The following is a 24,496-nucleotide window of genomic DNA, read 5'->3' on the forward strand; positions in this document are numbered from 1 at the left end:
TGAATACAGTCAAAGCAAATTCTACTCTGCAAATCTCATGTAAAACTCAGAGAAGTCCACCGATGACAATGAAATGACTAACAGTTGAACTAAATGTGGTTTTTTCAGAATAAATATTGGCAGTGTGCTTTAATTTAAAGGCGAGAGTGTATTCTTATAACATTGATTAATCAATAAAGAGATTTTTTTACTTCTTAGGTGGAGTTACTAGGGATTGAACCTGGGGCATTTTACCTCTAAGCTAGATTTAGAATCTTCTAATTTATTAAAGGTCTTGCTAAACTGCCGAGATTGGTGTCAGCTCAAACCTGTGATCGTTTGTCTCAGCCTCCCAAGTACTGGGATCACAGGCCTGTGCCACTGCACCTGGCTGCTGATTTTGATCACTTTTGAGTAATAATCATAATATAATTAAGCACACATTGTTAATTTCCAAACTGATATCCTGATATATAATTAAATTATGAAAATCACACTATATAATTCATGCAGGGGTTACCTTCTCATATCAAAGATAATTACTTCTCATTGGGATTAATATACTATGGTTTCAAATCTAAAGTACTAGGTTGAATTTATGCGTTTCCTTCTCTTGTAAAACAGAGAATTCAACTTTAAGAAACATTTTTTAATTTCAATAATCAAGGGTCTTTCTTAAATCTTACCAGCTAACCAAATAAATTCCTTTAAATTTTTATCTTGTTTGAAAACGTAACACCTTAATGTCTACCAGATATGTTATTACTTTTTCTTAACCTTTTATATGCTTAATGTTTCCTTTGTAAAAATCTGATTGAGATGCTCAAGGAAAGGATGGTGCTTTTCATATATCAGGAAACACATGGGCATGTACAGTTATTTGTTATATGTATAGACATACATATATATGTATATGTATGTATGAAACTCCCCAAAATGTTTCTATCTTATTTAATTTATTGATCACCTACTCTGGTTTATATTAATAATACATGCTTAGTTTATGTAACCTTCCTTTATGTCTTCCATTAGTCAATCATGGGGTTGTTTTATAATTTAGAAGAAGAATGAGGTGAAACCATAGTTTCCATTATTTAGCAGATCAGATAGACAATCAAAATAGCCTTTTGTTATTAATTATAACTGAAATATATTTTTGCGTTTCAATTTTTAATCAATTACAAAGTAATATTCTGTGATGAAAATAATTTGCCTTTCTCTTTTAACAATATGTTAACAATGCAACCTTACACGTTATTTTGGTGTTCATCTATTAATATTGATTAGGAGACAAAGTTTTAAGAACTAGCACAAAGTTGTGAGTAAAATCATTAATGCCGTTGGGTAATACTATCTTCTTTAAATAAGAAAACCTTTACTAAGGGGGTATTATAAAGCATATTCTGACTTGTTTTCTCCTCAAATTGGCACATAAACATTTTATCATACATAAGTCAATAATTAATACAAATATACCTTGCAGAATAATATATTTGATATTTGTCAGGGACAATATAATGATGACATGTACAGAGATATTAATTATGTAAATATATTTAAGATATTCATCTATATGGGAATCATATGTAAATTTATCAAATTAATTGTCTTTGTAGTTATTTTGTAGCAAATTGCTATTAATGTTTTCTCCTATTTTGCATTCTTATTGTTTCTTATTTAGGCCTCTAATAATTCTGCCTGAAATTACCAATATTACTTTCAGTTCACTACCTTTCCCATGGTTATTTTCTTCTATTTACTCATAATCAACTTAGAATAAAAAAGAATTGCAATACTTTTTGACCAGCAAAATTAAGAATAGCCAGCATTAATTTAAAATAAGCAGATAAGTTGGGTGTGGTGGCACACACTTCTAGTACCAGCCAAAATTTGGAAGGCTGAGACAGGAGGATTGCTGTTCGCGGAAAGCCTCAGCTACTTAGTGAGGCCCTTTGAAACTCAGTGAGATCCTGTTTCAAAATAAAGAATAAATATAAAGCTGCTGGTGTAGCTCAGAGATAGAATGCTCCAGGTTCCATCCCAGTATCTCAAAATAAATAAATAAATAAATAAATAAATAAATAAATAATAAAATAAGCAAATTCAAATAATTTATTAATATTAATTTTATTTGCATATTTCTGTTTTATTTTAGTCAATTTGTTGGACTCAAAAACAATTCAAGGGGAGCTGGGCTGGATCTCTTATCCATCACATGGGGTAAGTTCAGAAAACTATTTAATAGAAATATGATTCTATCCTTAGCCTCTCATAGAAAACAGAAGGAAATTTTGGTGTGTTCTCAGAAAGAAACTCTTGGTGGAAATTATATTTTGAGGTGCATTCAATATATGGACTAGCACAACCTAACTTTTGTTTTTCATGGAATTGCTGGGAATTTCAAAGTGTTTTTTACCTGAAGTTATCAGTTACTTGAATGAGTTACATGTTTTAGTTATTATTTACACTGTGTGGATGGCATAAGTGTGATTGTCTAGCATTATTTTGTGACGTGATCAGAATAGGCGAAATGATAAGAAAGTCTAAATTTCAAGTTATATAGAAAGTATGGATTTGAGGATGATGATCTACAAAGACAACCTTCAAATCAGCCAGAATGACTTCCAAATAGGTAGAATTTATTTTAGGTTGCCTTAGGTAATTTGTATAAAACATCTAAAACTTGTGTTGAGTAGTTTAACACTGGGATGTTACTTAGAAAAAAATGGTGCTGACTTTAAATTTTAAACTTTTTTCCATAAATTTTGTACTTTACCGAGTTAGGCACAGAACAAACATCATTAAGTTGTGTAGTATTTTTGTGCTCCAAAAGCTTTTGGCAATTCTTTAATGTTTTTATTTTTTTATTTTATAATGTTTTATTTATTTAACGTTTTATTTTTTTTCAAATACTTTTTTTATATTTTTTATTTTTATGTGGCTCATATTGAAAATGGCATACATTCACACAGTGCTTCTATCTGTATAAATTGTCCTATATTTGAAACATTCTTATTTTCTCTAAGATTGTGTAATAAGTGCCTAAACATCTCATTTTTTGTTACTGTTTTGAAGTGCATCTAAATGCAATTTTAAAACATTTGCCATAAGAAAAAATTATACATTCTTTTTCCTTTGATAATAGTCTTTATTTTAAAGAAAGTATAATTACTTACACTTAATTTTAGTGTTCAGTCTTTATATTTTTGTGCCTAAACACTAATTTGTATGGTACCCCCCATCTTCCTACCTGATGGATGTTTTCCATCAAGGATACTTCATCTATCTGTCATCTTAGTATCTGCTTCTCTTTCTGGCACACCTTGACATTGAAAAAATGCCAAAACCTATAATCAAGTCTTCATTGGTTGATTTGGAAGGGAGAGTATGAAATAAGCCAGGATGTGGTTTTCCCATAGGTGTTAAAAAAATCAAATCATTGCAATAAAAGCATGGCCTGTATTGTCATAAAGAGTGAATCAAAACTTAGGATTGAAGTGAAAAGTTCATTTCAAACTAGTTTGTTCAAAAGTCAAATGTAATCTTAATTTTTATTTTAGAAATTTGAATTTTTCATCACTCCATTTGATAATATATCATGAAAGCCCACTATGTAAGGATATAAGAAAAGCACAAATGCTAGTAACATTTTACAAATAGATGCACATTTTTCTCTTTTTTAAATTTTTTATTGGTACATTGTAGTCATACATCTTAATGGGATACAAGGTTGGTGGAGACATATATGCACACATTACCCGATTAGCCCTTACCCAATTCCTGCCTCATTTTCTCCACTTCCTCCTTATCGTGCTTAGCTTAGTGATTGACTTTTATATGTTTGTTAAAGTATATCATCTGCATTAAAGGGTTTTCCTCTTCCCCCTCCCATCCCCTAAGGTAACCTTATTTGATCATCTGTAGAATCTCCTTCTTCATCTAGAGTTCCTCCTATGACCAATTTTTTCCTAGCTTTCACATATTAGGAAGAGCATCTGATTTTTTATTTTTTGTGACTGACTAATCTCACTTGGCATAATGTCCTCCAGTTCCATCCATTTCTCTGTAAATAATATAATTGTGTTTTTCTTTATGGCTGAGTAAAATTCCATTGTGTACATATCACACAGTTTTGTAATCCATTCATCTCTTGATGGTCATATTGGCTGTTTCCATAGTTTGGCTATTGTGAATTGTGCAGCTATAAATATAAATACAAATGCATTAGTTTGGTTTGCTTTCTTTTGGGTAGATACCCAGAAGTGGTATTGATGGATCTTATGGTAAGTTCATTCCCATTCTTCTGAGGATCGTTCATACTGTTTTCCAAAGTGGTTGCACTAATTTGCAATCCCACCCACAACGTATTAGAGTTCCCACTTCTCTACATCTTTGCCAGCATTTGTTGTTGTTTGTGTTTTGAATGATTGCCATTCTAGTTGGAATTAGGTGAAACAATTTTTAAGAAAAAATAAACTTGTATATCAAAGCTACAATTTATGTTTTCCTTTAAAGAAGTTATAAAGTTATCATTATTCTATGTATTGAGAATTGGAGCACATGATTTCTCTCATTGTTAAACTAAAGGTTTAACAATTTCCCGCTTTTGATCTCTGAGATTTTGTTATAGGATAGGATAGTGCACTTCTATATCCTGGGATACATTTGGTGTGGAGGACTGCGACGTCGAGCACATTGCTACACAAAGTGTGGTGCACACATAGATTGATAATGTCAACACTTGGGAGAGGATTAGAAATGCAAACTCTCAGCCATTCCAGACTCAGAATGGGCAAGATCTGCCTTCAGGAGGTTCGTAAGCTCATGAGATCTGAGATACAGTCCTCAGAACAAATTACCTTTTGACATTTCCCACTTCATGCTCAGCTTTCCACTTCCTTTTGGCCTAGGAATCTTCTGGTTTCCTCAGGCAACATTTTTCAGTTTCTTCTTTACCTTCGCATAGCCTTAGAGATCTTCCCTTGGGAATTTGACTCTTTCCTCATTGTTTGTCTTGGTAAACCCTACACTGGTGACTTCCCTATTTCTGTTTTATAAAATCACCAAATTTAACATTACAAATTTAGGAAAAAAATCTTTTCAATAGGTGGAAAATGTATAATATACCTTGAAAGCCATGGAAGGAAGGGAAGTAAGTAGGTAGATAAGGAAGGAAGGAAGAGAGGAAGGAAAGAAGGGAGGGAGGGATGGGGAAGGAAGGCAGGGAAAAAAATCACATATTTAAATTAGTGTCTTGTGATATGTAGCATATATTTCTTTAAAATTTCTCTTCTATATTATCCAAGCATAATGACCATTAAGAAATAAGAGTGAAAATTTAAAATATATTCATTAATTTTCATTTCATTCTGTGAAACTAATCAGGTTCTGAGGTGAAAAGCCAGGTAGGGAAAATTTGGGTTTGGAATGTAATCTCCTTCCTTGTAAAATTGTTTGCATCTTTAGTCTCAATTAATTTTATTATCTAATCTTTTCCACCTTGGATCTGACAAGCATAGATTTGTTTTGTGTTTTTTTTTTTAAATTTTGGGTTGGTTTCTTTTTAGAAAGACCTAATACCTAAAAGAAGTGTGATATATTTTCTGAAAGCTTTTTCATAAAATTGACATGTAATTGCTGAAAAAATTCTTTGAACCTGTTAAGGTTTTAATTAATCAATGCTAATAAAAAGTAGTACATCTAACTGTAGGTTAACTAAATTATTATTTTAAAGCCAGACATGGTAGTGCATGCTTGTAATTCCAGTACTTGGGAGGCTGAGACAGTATCACAGTTTCCAGAGCAGCCTCAGCTACTTAGCGATATCCTCTGCAACTTGGTGAGCTACTATTTCAAAATAAAGAATAAAGAAATAGGGCTAGGAGTATAGCTCAAAGTTAAAATGCCCCTAGGTTCAATCTCCATTACTGCAGGAAAGAAAGAAAGAAAGAAAGAAAGAAAGAAAGAAAGAAAGAAAGAAAGAAAGAAAGAAAGAAAGAAAGAAAGAGAGAGAAAGAGAGAGAGAGAGAGAGAGAGAGAGAGAGAGAAAGAAAGAAAGAAAGAAAGAAAGAAAGAAAGAAAGAAGAAAGAAATTGTTGACTTCAGAAGAAAATATAACAATGCTATACTATATAGAATCACTGAAAATCTTTTGATTTATAGCAGTGGTTCTGAGCAGAATGAGGGGGTGAGAGGAGAAGTGATTTTGATTTTGCCTCACGGGGATATTTGGCAATGTAGTGGACATTGTCACATTAGAGGAGAGAGGGCAAGCCTGGCATCTGGTGGGAGAGGTTACTGTTACATCATACAATGAATATGGCAGATCTCACAATAAAGAATAATCTGATCCAAAATATCAGTGTTGAGATGGGGTAACCCTGAATTAGGGGGGTCATAATAGGAGTCCATTTGAAGCTGTATGGTTTGCTAAAGCAATAGAAGGTTATCAGCTCCTTTCCTCTTCTAATCATACCCTAGTCAGAAACTCTCATTTCCTAATCTGTGGATCTATAAATTATGAAATGCAAATAATTCATTTAAAATTTGAAACAACTTTTTCATGAAATAATTATATCACTTACATTATATAAAATTAATATATTTGAAAAAACAGCCAAAACTGCATATTCCTTCATGTTTTTTATATTTCTATTTTTTCCAAAGAATTATTCATACTAAAACTTTTTCATTAACCTATATCATCAATCTCTATTTTTACATGATGTTCCAACCATTAAAGGAAACTAAGCAGGAAAGTATGGTATTATGTATATAGTGTTAGACATGGGAAAAATTCTTCAAAAACCCGGAAGGAAATTTATGAAACTGTATTCTTCTATTTTGTTTTGTTATTGGAATGAAGATCATGAATCATACCAAAATTGTAAGCTGAAATTATCTGGAAGCTCATGAGTTTTCAAAGAAAATGTTTTATTTGATACAGCTCTTTTCTGGTACTATGTTCACTTTTGTAAAGTAGACATAAGCAATTGCTTCCTCCAGTCCTATGGATTTATATAAATTATACTGTTTGAACCCTAGATATAATTACATTCAGAAAGTTTAGCAAATAATTCTACAGTTTAAAAATTATTGACTTAGAGGAGGATCAACATGCATAGAAACCTATATGTATTTTTAGATTACAAGCTAGGAATAAAATGTTTGGTTTATATGCGAATGGACACTTAACAACTTAAAAACTTTTCAAACTGATTGTTTGATAAGGTCAATGTGCCAAGTAAACTTTCTTAATTTTTCTATCATTACAGGGAAAATAACAAAGGGGCAGTGCTACATATTTTCCATTTAGGATAGTATTTATATGCTGATTTATTAGTAAAAAGCAATCACGAGCCATAGTTTAATTTTAAAAACTCAAATATAGAGAGAGAATGATAGGCAGGGCCAACTTACAGAAAACATAGAAATAAGGGATTAAATTTATGATGACAGAAAGAAGTATCAAAATTGTTCATTTTAAAGATTTTCTTAAATATTTATTGGTGCCTTAGTAATAATAATGCATTTAATGAAAGCCTTCTTTGGTCAAAGAGAAATACAGTTGGTTGATCACCTCACAGCTATTCCCTGGTTTCTCCTGGTTAATAGAATGTAGATATTGTTCAGGTTTTTACCTTTTCATGTGCTATGGAGATAGCCCATCTGTAGACTCATGAGGTGAATATTAATTCATCTCAGCTCTAATCAGAATCACCACAGCCATTTGACAGGGATTGGTGTAAGCAACTGTAAGTGAAGTCAATGAGAATGGAAGAGAACTCTGGTCACCTCTGAGAAAGGATTTCCTCAATCAAGGCTCACCCTGTGAAGGCCCAGGGTCTGGAGCAGCAGAGAAACCATCCTAGAACCCTAACATTACCAAACCACTAAATTACACAAAAGGGTGCATTTCCTTCTTGTTTAAGCCACTTTTCTTAGTATTCATTATGTTTTCAAATTAAAGGAATTCTGACAGAATGGAATGCTTTAGCTCTGGTCAAATATCCTCTTTTCTAAATGAAGGCTGTACCAGCACATAATTATATATTATAATGTAATTCGTATTTCCCCAGGTTGCCTTTTTTAGTGTTTTAATAGAATGTCACAGATAATAAACAGAGTAGTAAAATAGAATAAGCATATGATTTAGAATTAGTACACCTGCTTTTGAAGTCTGACTAACTTTTATTGCTGTATGATCTGATATAATTAATGTTTAAAAACATTTGTTTTCACTCTAAAGAAAAGAACAGCTGTAATTCACAGCACCTTAAAGCAAATGACATTTGAGCAATGACATATATAATTCTCTTAGTATATATATTTATATATAATATATAGATATAATAAATATGTATGATAATGCATGTGGAATTGTTATAAATATAATTTCTTATTCTAAGACAGATAACCTTTGACTTTCTCTTTTTAATCTAAAGTCAGTTGGTAAAGTCATTGACATGGCTCCTTAAATCTGAGCCTAAACTTCATATGTGAAATTTAAAAGAAAATTTGACAGTGTTGTATAAGATGCCAGTAGACACCCAATTCACAATTAAGAGACCAATAAATTACCTTTGACATCACATATTGTCATTCCATCAAATCTGCAGTGACTAAAGTTTGCATATCATCTAAACATAGTATTTTGAATTGAAGAAGTCCCAGTATGGTAGTTAAGTATTCATTTTATTTTAGGTGACTAAATTTCTCTCAAATATTAACATTTCCAATTTCAGAACAAACCGCACTTCTTCATTAAAACTTTATGGACTCTTCACAAGCCACCACCCACAATTTTTATCCCCTAAATGCCCCTGCCTCACACGAGAGAAGCACTACACCTGTTAAGTTCATCTACTTTCTCATAGGTACATCCTGCTGTACCTCCACAGCTCAAAATTATATGCTAATGTAATTATGTGGAGAATATTTTTCTGAGCCAGAAAATTGAATGCTCCTTGAGGCCAATTCCCATTTTGTGAAATGTTCTTTTATTCACAGCATTTACAGCTTCTTCATTAGTTTCCTAATAATTAAAATTGTCTGAAGAGATGAATAACTAAAGCTTTCACAAAACAAAGGATAACCAAGCTCACACTAATTTTGTATATCTGCAAAAGTAATCTGATGACTCCCACTCTGTTTTTCAACCAGCTATATATTTATGGTTTTATTATTTTGAACACATAAGGTTAAGAGAAATGGTAGTATGTATACACATATAATATACATTGATTATATTTATCTTATATCTATTATCTTTTGGCCTAGCAGATTTATTTAATTTAATGTGTCTAAAAATACTTCTAGTCTGTGAATTGGAAGTTAATTTAAAATAAAGCTAGCTAAAGTCAGCTTCATATTTAAACTTAAATGTTGATTGTTATGTGGGGACATAAAGCCAGAATCTTTCAAATAAATTCCACTTGGCAAAAAATAGGAATATTTTAAATGAATGAATCATAAAGACAACTCTATAAAATAGCCATTGCTTTTCTACTTTCCAGTATAATGCAATTTACCTTTAATTTTGGAATTATTGCCATTTGTGAAGTCTGTATTCTAAGTCATATCTACTGAATCTCTAGCTTTCTCTTTGGAACAGGTTTGAAGTACAGAAAAAAAACAAAAAACATTTTGACAACTGGGTGTCAGCAATAACCACCTGGGATTCTGCCTTTATGAATCATAGTTCAATGTCTGCTTCATATGCTGAAGAATCAATCCAAGAAAATTCAATTTTTTTGACACATGTGATAGGTCGTTCTTGGTCACTTGATATCCTTCTACCTGCCTTGTAGTCTAACTATGTCACTTTCACCTATTATGCTGACAGTTTGAAGAATATCTGGTCCAATTAGAAAAACATGACAAAGTTTTGTGTTTTTTTTTTAACATCTCCTTGAAACAAAATGTACTTTAAAATAAGGAAAAGTATGGTTAAGTGATAAAAATAGCCAAAGTGAGAATTTATTTTAGCAAAATTTATAAAAATTAAAATGTTATGCCGGGCGTGGTGGCACACTCTTGTAATCCCCACGCTTGAGAGGCGGAGACAGATGCTGGTTTAGGAGCCCCTGTTTCAAAAAAAAAAAAAAAAAGTATAAAAATAGGTCTGAGAGTGTAGCCCAGAGGTAGAAGGGTTTCCAGGAACCCCAGTACCACCAAAAAAAAAAAAAAATGTTATGTTGCTTGTACTTTAAAAATATAATCTATTTATTCATCTATTGCTAAAGTTGTATGTTTCTACATGACTCCCCTGCATAAAAAGCTTTATATTTTCAGGGGATTAAATTAGATATTTTTTTTTTGTGTGTGTGTGTGTGGTACTAGGGATGGAACCCAGGGGCATTCTACCTCCAAGCTCCAGCCCATTTTATCTTCTTTTTTGGAAATAGGGTCTCAGTGAGTTACAAAGGGCCTCACTAAGTAGCTGACGCTGGCTACAAACCCAGATCCTCCTGTCTCAGCCTCCTAGGTACTGGGATTTACAAGCATGCACCACCACACCGGGCTTGAATTAGAATTCTAAAGATTCAACGTAATAGACTTATTTTACTTTGATACAGCTTTGTGGAATTTTAAAGTAAATTGGACTCATATTTCCATGGGTTTTATTTAGTAACATTTTACTCAAAAACTTGTTCAAAATAAAGTTAAGTAAAAGCTATTCATATGCTCTTTCTTCCTTTCTTCCTTTCTTGTGACACTGGAGATTGAACCCAGGTGCATTCTACCTCCAAACTACACCCACAGACCTATTTTTTATTCTTTATTTTGAAGCAGGGTCTCACCAAGTTGCAAAGGCTATCTGAGGCTAGTTGGAAATCTGTGATCCTCCTGTCTCAGCCTTCCAAGTACTGAGATTACAAGCCTGAACCACCATGCCCTGATTACATTTTCTTCTTTTGAATGTTATATGTTTCATAAATTCACCATTTCATATCTTTTTAAAGTACATTTAAAACATTCATAGCAATGGCAAAATTTTGCTTCTCACATTAACAACGTTTTTTTCTCTATTTGCCACTAGGCTTTGGTACTTTAAGCAACTTTAAACTAGTTTATTTTTTAATCAGAGAGAGGATTGTAAAAATAAAAATGATAAAAATAAATTTTACAATTTTAAAAAGAATAGCTTTCTTTAATTTATTAAATTTGTTGAGATGTAAAAATAGTGTAGTTCAGACTTAATATAAGTTGCTTTATTACTAAGAAATGTTCTCTTCTTCTAATACTTAATATAGTACACTTATAATAAACACTATTTTCTAGCTTTTAAGTATTCACTTGTATATATAATATATGTATATCAAGGGAAAGGAGTTGCAATTCTATCATTTTTGCATGTAAATGAAAAATTAAGTGGGAATTTATGAAAATAATTCATCCAAACCAGAAGGTTTGCTTATTTAAACTATTTTATCTTTTTTCTTTAAATTTTAGGACTTAATAATTTGACCCTTAGTGTATTTACACCCTAGCAGTTAATTTCCTTTAAAAATTTAAATAAGGTAAATTTAACTTGTATAAAAATATGTGAAACACTTTTTATATAATTCTCGTGTCTCAAATGATAGCCATTGGAATTGCTAAGGGTTATGATAGCCACAAATTTAAGTATTTCTGAGCCTTAATAGCCCATCGATTATATTGTTTGTTTGTTTTTTTTGCTAATGATGCTAACTTTATTCAGGAACTATTAAATGGTATAAAACTATATTATCTTTTCCAGTACGTAATACATAATAAGAAAAATGTCAAGAGAGCTTAATGTACTGCATTTTCTAAAAATGCTTAAATTGACCAATTATTTTATTTATCCTATTAATTATGCAATTTATATAAATTAGCATATCAAGACATTTTTAAATTTGTAGACAATAATTGTTAGAAGTACAAAATTCCAAATTCAAACTAAGCCTACTATATTAGAAACTATAGAAGTAAGAACCAGCAGTCTGATCTTTAACAGGCTTTTCATGTGGTTCGGATACTGTTCAAGTTTTAGAATCATATGGTAGAAAGTCATTATCTGGTGTAATGAGGTGCACATTACTTACTCAGGTATTCAGCTGCTACTGATCCAGGGCTGTACTTCATTTGACCCTCCTGATTAAAACAGCATTGTATATGATTCATAATTAACATAGCTATTGTTATTTTAAAATATAGGGTCTTATAATAAACATACAGTAAGAGAAATTAGTTGCTTTACTGGCAACCTGGGGAATCTATTCTTAGCAATTTGTCACTGGGGTTCATCTCAGAATCATCGAGTTTCTTTTATGTAATCTTGGAGTTCAGTTTGAACTGTGTATAGTATCATTGCTACTTATAAGTGTTTATACAGTATTTACACTGCAAATACTATATCTACATAGTATTTATAGTACACTATAAATACTGTATCTATAATTTGTTGCTCATGATAAAATAGATGATACTGAGAGAAAAAGATCAGAAGGTCCATGAACTAAGTAATAGGGAAATGAAACAAAATATGAAAGCTTTCCTCAAGTAGTTACTAGAATACAAGATTGCTTGGGAAATTACTATGAGTTGTTTGTAGAAAGTAACTGGGATCAGATTGTGACAGATTTTATATGCCACACTAGAATATTGGCTAACTTTCAACTATAATATTCTGAGTAGGTGATGATGGAGCATGGCATGTTTAAGTAGCTAGGAGTCTGAAAAAAACACTCTGAGAATTTCTGATGTGTCGCAAGTTACTTTAATTGTAGAAATAAATTTTCCTTCCCTCTGACGAGATCAGTTCATGTTTGTATGCCCCAATGTTAAGAATAACCTAAACCTTAATGAATGAATATAAATTGATGACCTCCTTTCCTTTTAAAAAAAATTTATTGGTTCATTGTAGTCATACATCTTAATGGGATAAAAGATGGTGGAGACATACATGCACACACCACCCAATTAGCCCTTACCCAATTCTCGCCCCACTCCCTCTCCCTCCCTCTTAAGAGGGAAACTCTCTAAAGCACATGATGTACTTAAACAAACATATCAAAGTCGATCCTTTCTCAACATGAAATAAGAAGCAAGAATTCAGGAGCCAGGGAGACTTGGCCAAAAAAGGAAAAGAAGATAAGGTCAATGTAATGATTTAGAATAACTTTTATTCCCAGTCTGTGCCTAGATACTTTATGCAATGGAATCTCTAGAAAGATGATATCCATAAACTTTATGAGTTTATTGAAAAGTCTCCAATAAGATTTAAGTCTTATGGGCACTATGAATCATTTGTGTAAACTATGCTCACTCAGAAATTTCATCCATATGTCACTGGACCCTTCATGTTGGATGATGTGCTGTGTGGTCATATTTTTAAGCACAATTAATGATAAAACTTTTATATAAATTTATCTATTTTTCTGATTTTTTTAAAGGCAGTAAATAGCATTGCAGTCATAAGCCATAACAATCTATCTGTAGATATTTTTGGAAAGTTTAGTGATAGAGCTGCTTTAATTTTCTATTTAGGACAGCTATATTTTATCTTCTTTGGAAGAATAAGTATATTTGAATGAGGTATCAGTTTTAGAAATAGCAGAGATTTTAGAAATCCCCTAGTGCAATTCTCTGATTACACAGATGAGCAGCTGACCCTTGGGGATCTTGGTGACTTGTTCAAGGTCATGTAGTTTCTTCTGGGGTCTGAGTTCAGGTTATTTTCCTGCTTCTCCTTTGCCTTGGTCTGTGGACAGTATCAATGAAGATTGATGATGATATGACTTAATACTCAGCAGATTATACTTCATAGAGTTTTAAGACTTTGCAGCACTCTAAATAACAACAAAATCTTGGAATGCATCAGTCAAAATAAAGCTACTTTCCTCAGGAGATAAAACATGCTGATCTTTCATAAACCCATGTGGAAAATCAAGTTGCATACTATTATTATTAACTCTCCCTTCTCATGGATGTATATTTACTCATCACAATATGATTTATAATCCAGAGATCAAGCTGTCATTTGATGACTGAAGATTCTTAACTCATTCTCTGACTACTAGGAATTGATTTTAGTTTAGATTCAAATATAGATCCAGATCTTCTTACATCAAAAGATTGTTTTAAAATGTTAATTCAAAACCAAAATAAATTTTATATTTTTTCAATTTTCATAAAAATCCTTACATATTTTGAGATTTTTGAAATTAGAATATTGTTTTAATATGACTACTTTTAAGACAGCATTAGATATCTTTCATCTAGTAAGTCTTCAAAATTTAAATCTTACCTTTGTTCCTTCTAAAGTGCTAAATGAATTTCTAAATGTTTTATTGGATACATTTTACAGAAATATATGATGCTATGATGCACTTATATAACTTTCAGAATAATTTGATACTCATAAATTAAGGTGAAAAACTAGTTCTTTAACAAATTCTGGAAATTAAATATAAACCCATACATGGGAAATTCATAAGCTGGAACAATTTTGCAATGGAAGTTGCCTTTGTGATCATCTCTTACAAACTAATTATTGTATTTCCTGAAATAAATGATCTTAATTCAAAGAAAATTTTAAGAATGGTAGACAATATTGGTAGGACTAAGTATGAAACCATTATTTTAGAAAAGAAGCTATAATACTTTCTAGAACCTATTTAATTCTGAATAGTTTATTTTGTAAGGGTTTACAAAATGAACTTAGACTGTGTCTATTTGCTGTTCAGTGCCTGGTTTAGCTCTTACTGTGAGATGGGTACTCTCCAAGGCAGTAATAATGTAATTAATATCAATATCTAATATGAGTTGTAGAATTACAACTCATAAGTAACAATGTCAGGAAAGGAGTATCTAATATCCTTCACTAGGCATATTATCAACACTTTACTGATCACCTGAGAGAGGTCAGCCTGATATTTCCTTGGGAAGCCTAAGGTTTGGTGGGAGAAATCAATTTGTGAGCCAGCAACTATAATAATAAATTAAGATACACAAAAGGTACAGTGTCATCAATTTTTTATGATATTGTATTTGCCATAGAAAATTATTCTAAGAAAGGAAGCTTTTGAAATGAGTAGATATTCGCCAGGTTTGCAAGGTTGCATACTACATGCTCAGGGCATAGACTGAATAGCAATGTGAAAGGGAAAACGTAGCTCAGGTCACCAAAAAGTAAGAATAGAGGAGTGCAAGTGATGAAATTTCTGAAGGGAAAAAATAAAAAAAGAAGAAGAAATCATGTTAGAACACCAGCCTGAATCGTGAAGTGCTTCATATGTCAGAGGGGTTAAATTTTATCTCAATGGAAAATTGTAAAGCACACTGGAAGTTAGGAAGTTTACCGTGTGCACTTAGACTGGAGGTGCAAAGAACAGATCACTTACCATGAACATCAGAGGAAGAGGGTTGGTGAGGCCCTGGAGGAAGCTGATGAAAAGCAGATCTTTATGACATCTGTTCCATAAGATACAGATACATCATACATAAGATACATCAACTAGATACAGGCACAGAAAAGAAGAGGGTTCAGGATAATGTCCATGATATATGGGTGATTGATTACAACTGAAGCATAGCTGAGCTTCTCTTAGATAAAAGTTTTTCAAATTTAAGTGTCTGAGAATCAGCCGTGGGATGCCACTCCTGAAGTTACAGATTAAACTGCTAATGATGCTGATCTAAGGACCACACTGAGAATCAAAATCCCAAATTAATATTGAGTTTGGCCTGAAAATAAATGTGAGTAGTTTCATTGTATGAAAGTTTAAAGTTGAGAAATTAAATAAATTTAAAAAAAAGAAATGCGGTCTAATCTCACATTATGAATGATCAATTAAGATTGAGAACAACTTTTAAAATATTCTGTTATTGGTCTCTCTATATATACATTCATACACCCCATGCACACTGAGGCATGAATATAGACATGCCTACATATGTAGCTATATCTTTAACATATGTAACACAGCCAGAGACATCATAAGTCCTATTTCAATAATTAAAATTACTTCATAACTTCCACATTTTGAATAAGTTCTAAAATACTAAGAAATATAGCTACTATCAATACTAAATTTTTACATAGATGATTGCAGATAATTAAAACAAATATATAATGAAGTTTTAAAATTTAGGCAGCTCCATTATGGGTATTTTAGCAGCAGAGGGTATATAGAAACTAGTAAATATTTTTCCTATATTAATTTTATATTATATGGTGTTTACATTGTAGAACTGCTTATTAATTTTTTGGGTGCTAAAGATTGAAACTGGGGACATTCTACCTCCAAGTTACAGCCCCATCCCAATTTCTTTTATTCTTTTTTTGAAATAGGGTCTCACTAAGTTGCAGAGAGCTTCACTAAATAGGTGAGGCTGGCAGTGAACCCAGATTCTCCAGTCTCAGTCATCCAAGTATTGGGATTATAAGCATGTGCCACCACATCTGGCTGTTTATTAATTTTAAAAATATTGTAAAGCAGACTCACAAAATGTTGTAGACAATTAGGATGTAATTAAAAATAGAATTTTATGCCGGGTTTGGTGCCACAGGTGCATCCTTGTAATTGTAGTACTTGGGAGGCTGAGACAGGAGGATCTGGGTTCACTGCCAGCCTCAGCTTAGTGAGGCCCTCTGCAATTTAAGGAGGTCATGTTTCAAAAAAAATTATTTTAGATTGGGTTGGGGGTGTAGCTTGGAAGTAGAATGCCCCTGGGTTCAGTTCTCAGTCCCACAAAAATGAATGAATTAAAATTTATTTATTTATTTATTTATTTATCTATTTATTTATTTTTATACTGAAGGCTGAACCTAGGGACAATCTACCTCTGGGATATATCCTCAGCTCTATTTTTTTTAACTTTGAAAAACTGTCTCATTAAGTTGTAGAGGCCCTCAGTACATTGCTAAGGCTAACCACGGATCTGCAACCCTCCTGTCTCAGTTGTCCAAAATCACACAGTGTTAATTTATAAAATGGCATCCAAGTAGATGATGATTGTTTATTCATGTCCCCCTGCTTAGATTAAATGCATAGTCAAAAACTAATACTGGAGGGGAAAAAACTTAAAATAAATATAAAACTTGGCTCATAAATGACTGACACATCGTACCTGATAGGAGGAAAGCTCTGTGACAGTGGCTCTTGCAGTAATTTTAGACTTATGGAAAAGTAGCAAAGATACTCCAGAAAGTTTTCATATATTCTACTTTGTTTCTCAAATGTTAAGGTCTTTAATAACCAGGGTATGGAAAATCAAGAAATTCATACTGGTACATTACTATTAACTTTACTTCAGATTTTTTTTCATATTTCACCCATCTTTCCACTTACATTCTTTTTTATGCAGCTGGATCCAATCCAGGGTATCAAATGGCATTTAGAAAGAAATTTTTCCCCAGAAATTTCTATTCAATAACATGTTTTACCATGTGCAAATTTAACTGTCATCAGTTTAATTTTGTTTAAAATTAATAGATTTTATTTCTAAGAGTGGTTCTAGGTTTACTGAAAAATCAAACGGATTTTGTAGAGTTCACATAGAGTCCCCATTTTCCTCCTAGTTTTCACTATAATTAAAATCTTGCATTGTGGTGGTCCATCTTTTTATTTTTTTGTTTTTTAAAGTACATATGTTCATTAGAGAATTGCTCTCTTCCCCTGCTATCCCCTCAGTTAAGTCGCCTTATTTGCTCATATATAGAATCTCCTTCTTTGTCTAGAGTTCCTCCTATGACCCATTTTCTCCCTAGCTTCCACATATTAGGGAGGACATCTGAGTTTTTACTTTTTGTGACTAATCTCACTTAGCATAATGTCCTCCAGTTCAAACTGATGAACCAATATTGGTATAATATTTTTACTTAAGCCCACAGTTCAAATTACGGTTGATTCTGTATTGTACAGTTCTGTTGGTTTTACCAAATGCTTGTACCCACCTTTATAGCATCATAAGGAGCAGTCCATTGCCCTCAATGTCCCTCCTGCTCCATCCATCTGATCATCCTCTGCCCCTCTTCTTGGCCCCACTGAGAGCTAGTTATTTTTTTAATGACTATAGTTTTGTCTTTTTCAGAACATCATATGGTTGCAGTGAAAGGTTACATAACCTTTCAAACTGACTTCATGTGTTTAAGGGCCCTACATGTCTTCTGTGTATGATGCCATTTTGTATTTATTTTGACTGTCTATGCATTCTTCTGGTTATACGCATGCACTTTGGAGATTTTTACAAAAGAAGACGTTGTCTGTGTACTTCTTAGGTTTTATATACACTGAATTCTTCTTTTGTGAATTTTATCTTCTTATAGATTTCTTAGATGTGAAGTAATATAACACATCATTCAGTGTAATTTACTAATAGAAAATATTGAGTTTAACAAAGCTGGGCATGGTAGCGCATACTTGTAATCCCAGTACGTGGGAGGCTGAGACAAAAGGATCACAGGTTCGAGGCTAGACTTAGCTACTTAGTGAGGCCCTCTGCAATTTAGTGAGACCCTATTTTAAAATAAAGAATAAAAAATAGAGATTGGGGTAGAGCTCAGAGATAGAATGCCCCTGGGTTCAATTCCCAGAATTACAAAAACATGTGTGTGTGTGTGTGTGTGTGTGTGTGTGTGTGTGTGTGTGTATGTGGGGGGTGTGAATTGAGTTTAACAAGACATATTTCTTTGCATATTATCACATTTTAAATGAAAAATTTATTCCTTTTAAGTTCCAGGTACTATTTCAACACCATAAAATTATTTACTTTTGGTAAAATTTAATCCTGAATTGCAGGTTCATTTACCATTTCTAAATACTTTGAATCTATAGTGGTGATGCATTGTGATTATTTATACCTTTCTATTCCAAGTACTACTTATTTGGCTAGCAGTGTTTAATAAGAGTTGAGGAAAAAAATTAGAATAGACAAAATCTACTAATTAAAGTATAACCATTTGTTGACCTACTTTATTTATTTTTAATTTTTTTTGTGAATTATATTCATACATCATATTGGGGTAAAAAAACTTGTGTGTACAGACATGTACACATCACTGATTTAACCCCTACCCAATCCCCACCCCATTCCCTCCCCATCCCTCCCTCCCTTGCTCCACTTAGTGGTTGACTTCGATATATTTAAGCACATTGTGTGTTTTAGAGATTTTCCTCTTCACCCCTCCTTTTTCCTCCTTTAGGTTGTCTTGTTTGCTCCTCCATAGGATTTTCTTTTTCATCTAGAGTTCCTCCTATGACCCATTTCTCCCTAACTCTCACATATTAGGGAAAGCATCTGATTTCTTATTTTTTGTGACTGACTAATCTCACTTAGCATAATGTCCTCCAGCTCCATCCATTTCCCTGAAAATGATGTAATTGAGTTTTTTTTTTTTTGATGGCTGAGTAAAATTCCATCGTGTACATATTCCACAGTTTTGTAATCCATTCATCTGTTGATGGACATCTTGGCTGGTTCCATAGTTTGGCTATGGTGAATTGTGCAGCTATGAACATAGATACACATGCATTAGTTTGGTAGTTTGGTTTCTTTTCTTTTGGGTAGATACCCAGAAGTGGTATTGCTGGATCAAATGATAGATTTGTTCCCATTCTTCTGAGGATTCTCCATACTGTTTTCCAAAGTGGTTGCACTAATTTGCAATCCCACCAAGAATATCTTAGGGTTCCCACTTCTCCACATCCTTGCCAGCATCTATTGTTGTTTGTGTTTTGAATGATTGCCATTCTAGTTGGAGTTAGGTGAAATCAGAGAATGGGAGATTTTTGCCACCTACCCCTCCGATAGAGGACTAATATCTAGAATATACAGAGAACTCAAGAAACTCAACACTAAGAAAACAAAGCATTCAATAACAAAATGGGCAAGTGAACTAAATAGACACTTCACAAAAGAAGAAATTCAAATGGCCAATAAATGCTTGAAAAAATGCTCAACATCACTGGCAATCAGAGAGATGCAAATCAAAACTACCCTGTTGACCTACTTTAGTTGTAAATTTTTTTTTTTTTTTTTTTTTGGTGGTACTGGGGTTCCTGGAAGCCCTTCTATTTCTGGGCTACACTCCCAGACTTATTTTATACTTTTTTTTTTTTTTTTTTTTTTTGGAAACAGGGTCTCTTAAGCCAGCACGGCTGGCTTCGAACCTGTGCGATCCTCCTGTCTCTGCCTCCCAAGCGGGGACGGGGGGGGGGGGGGAGTGTTACAAGCACGGGCCACTACGCCCGGCTAGTTGTAAAATTTTTTAAATCTAGAGAGTAACAACCATTTTTTTTTTTTTTTCAGTACTGGGGAGGGAATGCAGGGGCATTCTACCTCCGAGCTACACCCCACACCCCCACACTCCCAGTCCTACTTTTTAGTGTCTGTCTCTGTCTATCTATATATATACATAAATACATATATATTATATATATATATATATATATATATATATATATATATATATATATAATATATATATATTTGTGTGTGGGAGGGTACTGGGGATGGAACCCAGGGGCATTCTACTACCGAGCTACACCTCTAAGCCCTATTTTTATTCTTTATTTTGAAACAGGGTCTCACTGAATTGCAAAGGGCCTCACTAAGTAGTAGCTAAGGCTGTCTTCAAACTATGATCCTCCTGTTTCAGCCTCCCAAATGCTGGGATTACAAATGCGTGCAACCATGCACGGCTTTTGTGTTTTTTGACACAGGGTCTCACTAAGTTGCAAAAGGCCTGATTAAGTAGTTGAAGATGTCCATGAACCTTTATCCTCCGGTTTCCACTTCCCAAATGCTGGGATTACAAGTATGTGCCACCATGCCCGGCCTGAAGACTTTCTCTGAAGCATTTTTGAAAGTTGAGTAGGGGACAAAAATTCTTAAAACTGACATTATTGTATCTAAAGTCATTGTGCTCAAAATGACGCTCCTAAAATTTTTCTTAATATTCTTTAAATCAAATATTAGAAATATTTTATTTTGTACACACACACAAAGAGATGTACACATATAGAGTATTATGTGTGTGTGTTGCCTAGGATCAAACTCAGGATATGGTAGACAAGGACTTTACCACTGAACTACAACTCTGACCCATATTGTTTAACTTTTATACAAACGATCTCTAGGTAAATGTTACAAAAACCAGATTTAGTAATATCCATTATACGAACACTCTAATTAAAATTATTCTCTCTTTTAGGATGTGATCAATTTTCATGTAGATGAGTTCTTAAAGCTACATAAATTCTTATCGGAGTTGTTTAAAATAACATAGAATGATCTTTCCAAAGTTGCTGCTTAGCATATGTTTTCATGTGGCTTTTTCTATATAAGTCTGTCTAAATTTATGATATTCAATATCAAAATCATCTTCACTTATAATATTGACTTAAATATCACTAAGTTTTACAAAATCTGCTCTTTCTTCTGTGTTATCCACTTAAGAAAATGCAAGAGGTATCCACATAGTCTCCTAGCGACTATGAACTTTGAATCAGTTCTGATGTGTTGTTTTCTTTCATTTATATTTAATCATACTCTATTCCCTGAGGATTTTTCTTATATATCTCTAAGATGGATTCTCACTCTCCATCGTCACTATTACTATATTTCAAACAAGCAAGCAATATCCAAGATGGTAGCACTGTGGAACAAGATCTGTGGCTTTAAAATAAGTAGCACGTTTAGCAAAGAAAAATTAACATCATAGTTATAGAGTAAATAAGGCAAAATGTTAAAATAAGTAGATGATAATTCTGAAAAGAAAAATCTTTATTTACTTTAAACCTGATTTTATGAACAATTACTTGCTGTGTTAGATATCTACCACTGTGGCAAAATACCTGACAGAAAGCAGCTTAAAGCAGAAAAAGTTTATTCTGGCTTACCTTTTCAGAGGTTTTAATCCATGGCCACTTGACTAATGTTTCTGTACTTGCGATGAGGCAGGATAACATGGCAGAGAGTACATGTGCATCAAACTGCATACTTCATGGAAGGTGGGAATCAGAGAGACAGAGAGAGGACCGGGACAGAGAGGGGCCGGGACAAGACTTGAACTAAGCCCAACTCCTACATTTTCCACCACCTCCCAATAATGCAGTCAAATTATCAGTATACCAATGGGTAATTCCATTGTTAAAATTAGAGCCCACATGATCCAATCACCTCTTGAAGACCCACCTATAACACTGTTTCACTGGGGATTGAGCCTTAAACACAGGGGTTTGTAGGACCTTTATGAGCTATACCATAATACTTGCCCTTGATGAACTTTTGCCTTGACATATAATAATAGAATAGGAAATGGTATTGGCATGAAGGTTGAGATGATGACTGCTGTATTATTCAGCTTTGCTTTACTGTTAACAAACTACCTGGGTTACTCAAAAAGAAGGGGCTTCTTTTGGCTCACAGTTTTCGAGGTTTCATGGTAAGCTTCATTGTTTTTCAGCATGTGGTGAGGCAGTGTATTAAGGTAAATTTAAATAGCAAAGGCTCACTATAGTAATAGAATAAAGGCTTATTCAGGCATAGTTCCTGGTGTTACTTGTTTATTTATTGGAGGAAAGAGTACTGGAACTTGAACCCAGTAGCATTCTTTCTCAGTGCTACAACCCCAGTCCTTTCTATTTTTTTTTAAAACAAGGTCTCCCTAAATTGTTGAGGCTGACCTGGAACCTGCAGTCCTCCTGCGTTATCCTTCCAAGTACTGGAATTACAGGCTTTTACCACTATGCCCAGCTGCAGTTCCCGTTTTTAATGTGTCTAAATGTGTGATATCAGAAAGTAGTTTCTGTGGGTTTACTCTTCTATAGGAAAGAATCCTCTCTGTCTAGCTCATTGGATTTAAAATTTCTTATTTATGAACAGAAGAGACAAAAGGTGAGAAGACAATTTATTAAGAGCAAGTGAAAAGAATTTATGAATAAATCAGGATTACCTGACAATATCAAAAGTTACATAAAATGTTTCCAACTTTCACAAAAGAGAAGCCCACATTGAAGTTAAATTTGGATTTCACTAGGTTTTTAATTTTTAAAGATTGAAAAATGGTGCTTTTTAAATTCAAGACATGTGCTTTTAAAAAGTATGCATAACTTTTAGAAAAAAATGGAACATTCTTTGATGATTAATCTTATACTTTTTTTGCAACATACCCATCTCAGGAGAGGTTCTTTGCCATTTTACGTATATAAATGGTTGTAAAAAGCACTTGAGTTATATACAATTTATGTGGTTGGCACTTCTATCTAGAAAGAAAGAGAGAAAATAATTATCACTTACAGGACCTTCCTAAGTATTTATAAATAGAAAAATCATAGTTAATTGAAGCTGTAATTTATTATAAAGTAATTGTGATACTGTACACAAGAACTGGAGATACTGGGTAAAGGAGAAAGGATACTATGACACAAATTTTAAATCCAGTATATACTGATCAAAGATCATAATCCTTTAAGAGACACACAAATGGTAGCAGTGTTCATAGTCCATGGAACAGAGGACAGCATGACAAAACAATCACAAACTTTCTGCAGTTTAAGGGATTTCATACCTTCTTAAAACCAGGTATGTATGATATAATTTTTTAGACTCAAACTCAAAGGATTTATACAGTTCTGATTTTGTACAGTATCTACATATTCTATAAGCATTTGCTAAAAACACCATATTTATTTAAGCAGCAACAGGCATTTTCTAATGTAGTATTTGGAGCGAAGAAAAATCAATGTTTTTAGTATCAGTCATCTTTTGTATTTCATCTTCTGAAACAGAAAACAAAATTATACATAAGGAAGTGGTGTATTGCTAGTCAGACAATTATGAACTTCAAGTAATTGGTGTGTTTACTTGAAACCTACCTACAATGAATGTATAGAAAAATAAGCAAATATACTACATAAATCTTCTGAAAAATATGTAAAGTATAGGTCTTTGTATTTGCAAATTTTTTAATTAATAAGAAATAATATATCTTGAATGCAAAAAAAGGAAATTTAGTGTTGTGTGAATATGTGATAAAAAAGAATGATACTTATTAATGAGATAATTTTGATAATTTTTCTATTTTCTCAGCCTTTAAATGCAGTTGAGTTCACAAGTAAATATACCAAAATATACTTCTATATGCCAGGACACTATGAATCTTAAATATCACTATTAACCTACCATTAAGCAGAAATTGTTCCCAAAGTCCTGTGACTGCATGCCCATCTTTATGTAACATTGAGTCTTTTCAGTGATATTATGGACATGCCAGTGACTTCATTATTAGTTACTTTTGCACTTACTGAGTCAAGTCAGTATCTCTAATTACACCACAGAAATGCAGATGTGAAAGTCAAAGTAGTAGCCAAAAATTTTAGATTTTCATGGAGTATATTTGAACAAATGCTTTGAATTTTAACTCATTGTGAAATTATCAGTGGTCTTCTAAAACAAGACAGTACACTTTTATATGTATTGCCAGAATACATGCCATATTTGTTTATATTTTATGTGTATGGATAGAATATAATGTGGATTAATT

The 24,496-nt window shown here is 32.8% G+C and overlaps 1 protein-coding gene across 2 annotated transcripts in view; it reads left to right on the plus strand.

Moving 5' to 3' along the window:
- The window catches only part of EPHA3 (EPH receptor A3), a gene marked incomplete at both ends in the record, with an annotated part of 395,618 nt that overhangs the window by 17,520 nt on the left and 353,602 nt on the right, over positions 1-24,496 (plus strand). For both annotated transcript variants that reach the window (XM_080696115.1, XM_080696116.1), the window contains one exon: positions 2,135-2,199. In XM_080696115.1, the coding sequence (XP_080552241.1) occupies positions 2,135-2,199 (65 nt within the window). The remainder of the gene's footprint in view (positions 1-2,134; positions 2,200-24,496) is intronic.

This window comes from Muscardinus avellanarius (genome assembly GCF_963383645.1).
Source record: "Muscardinus avellanarius genome assembly, chromosome: 5".
Taxonomy (NCBI): domain Eukaryota; kingdom Metazoa; phylum Chordata; class Mammalia; order Rodentia; family Gliridae; genus Muscardinus; species Muscardinus avellanarius.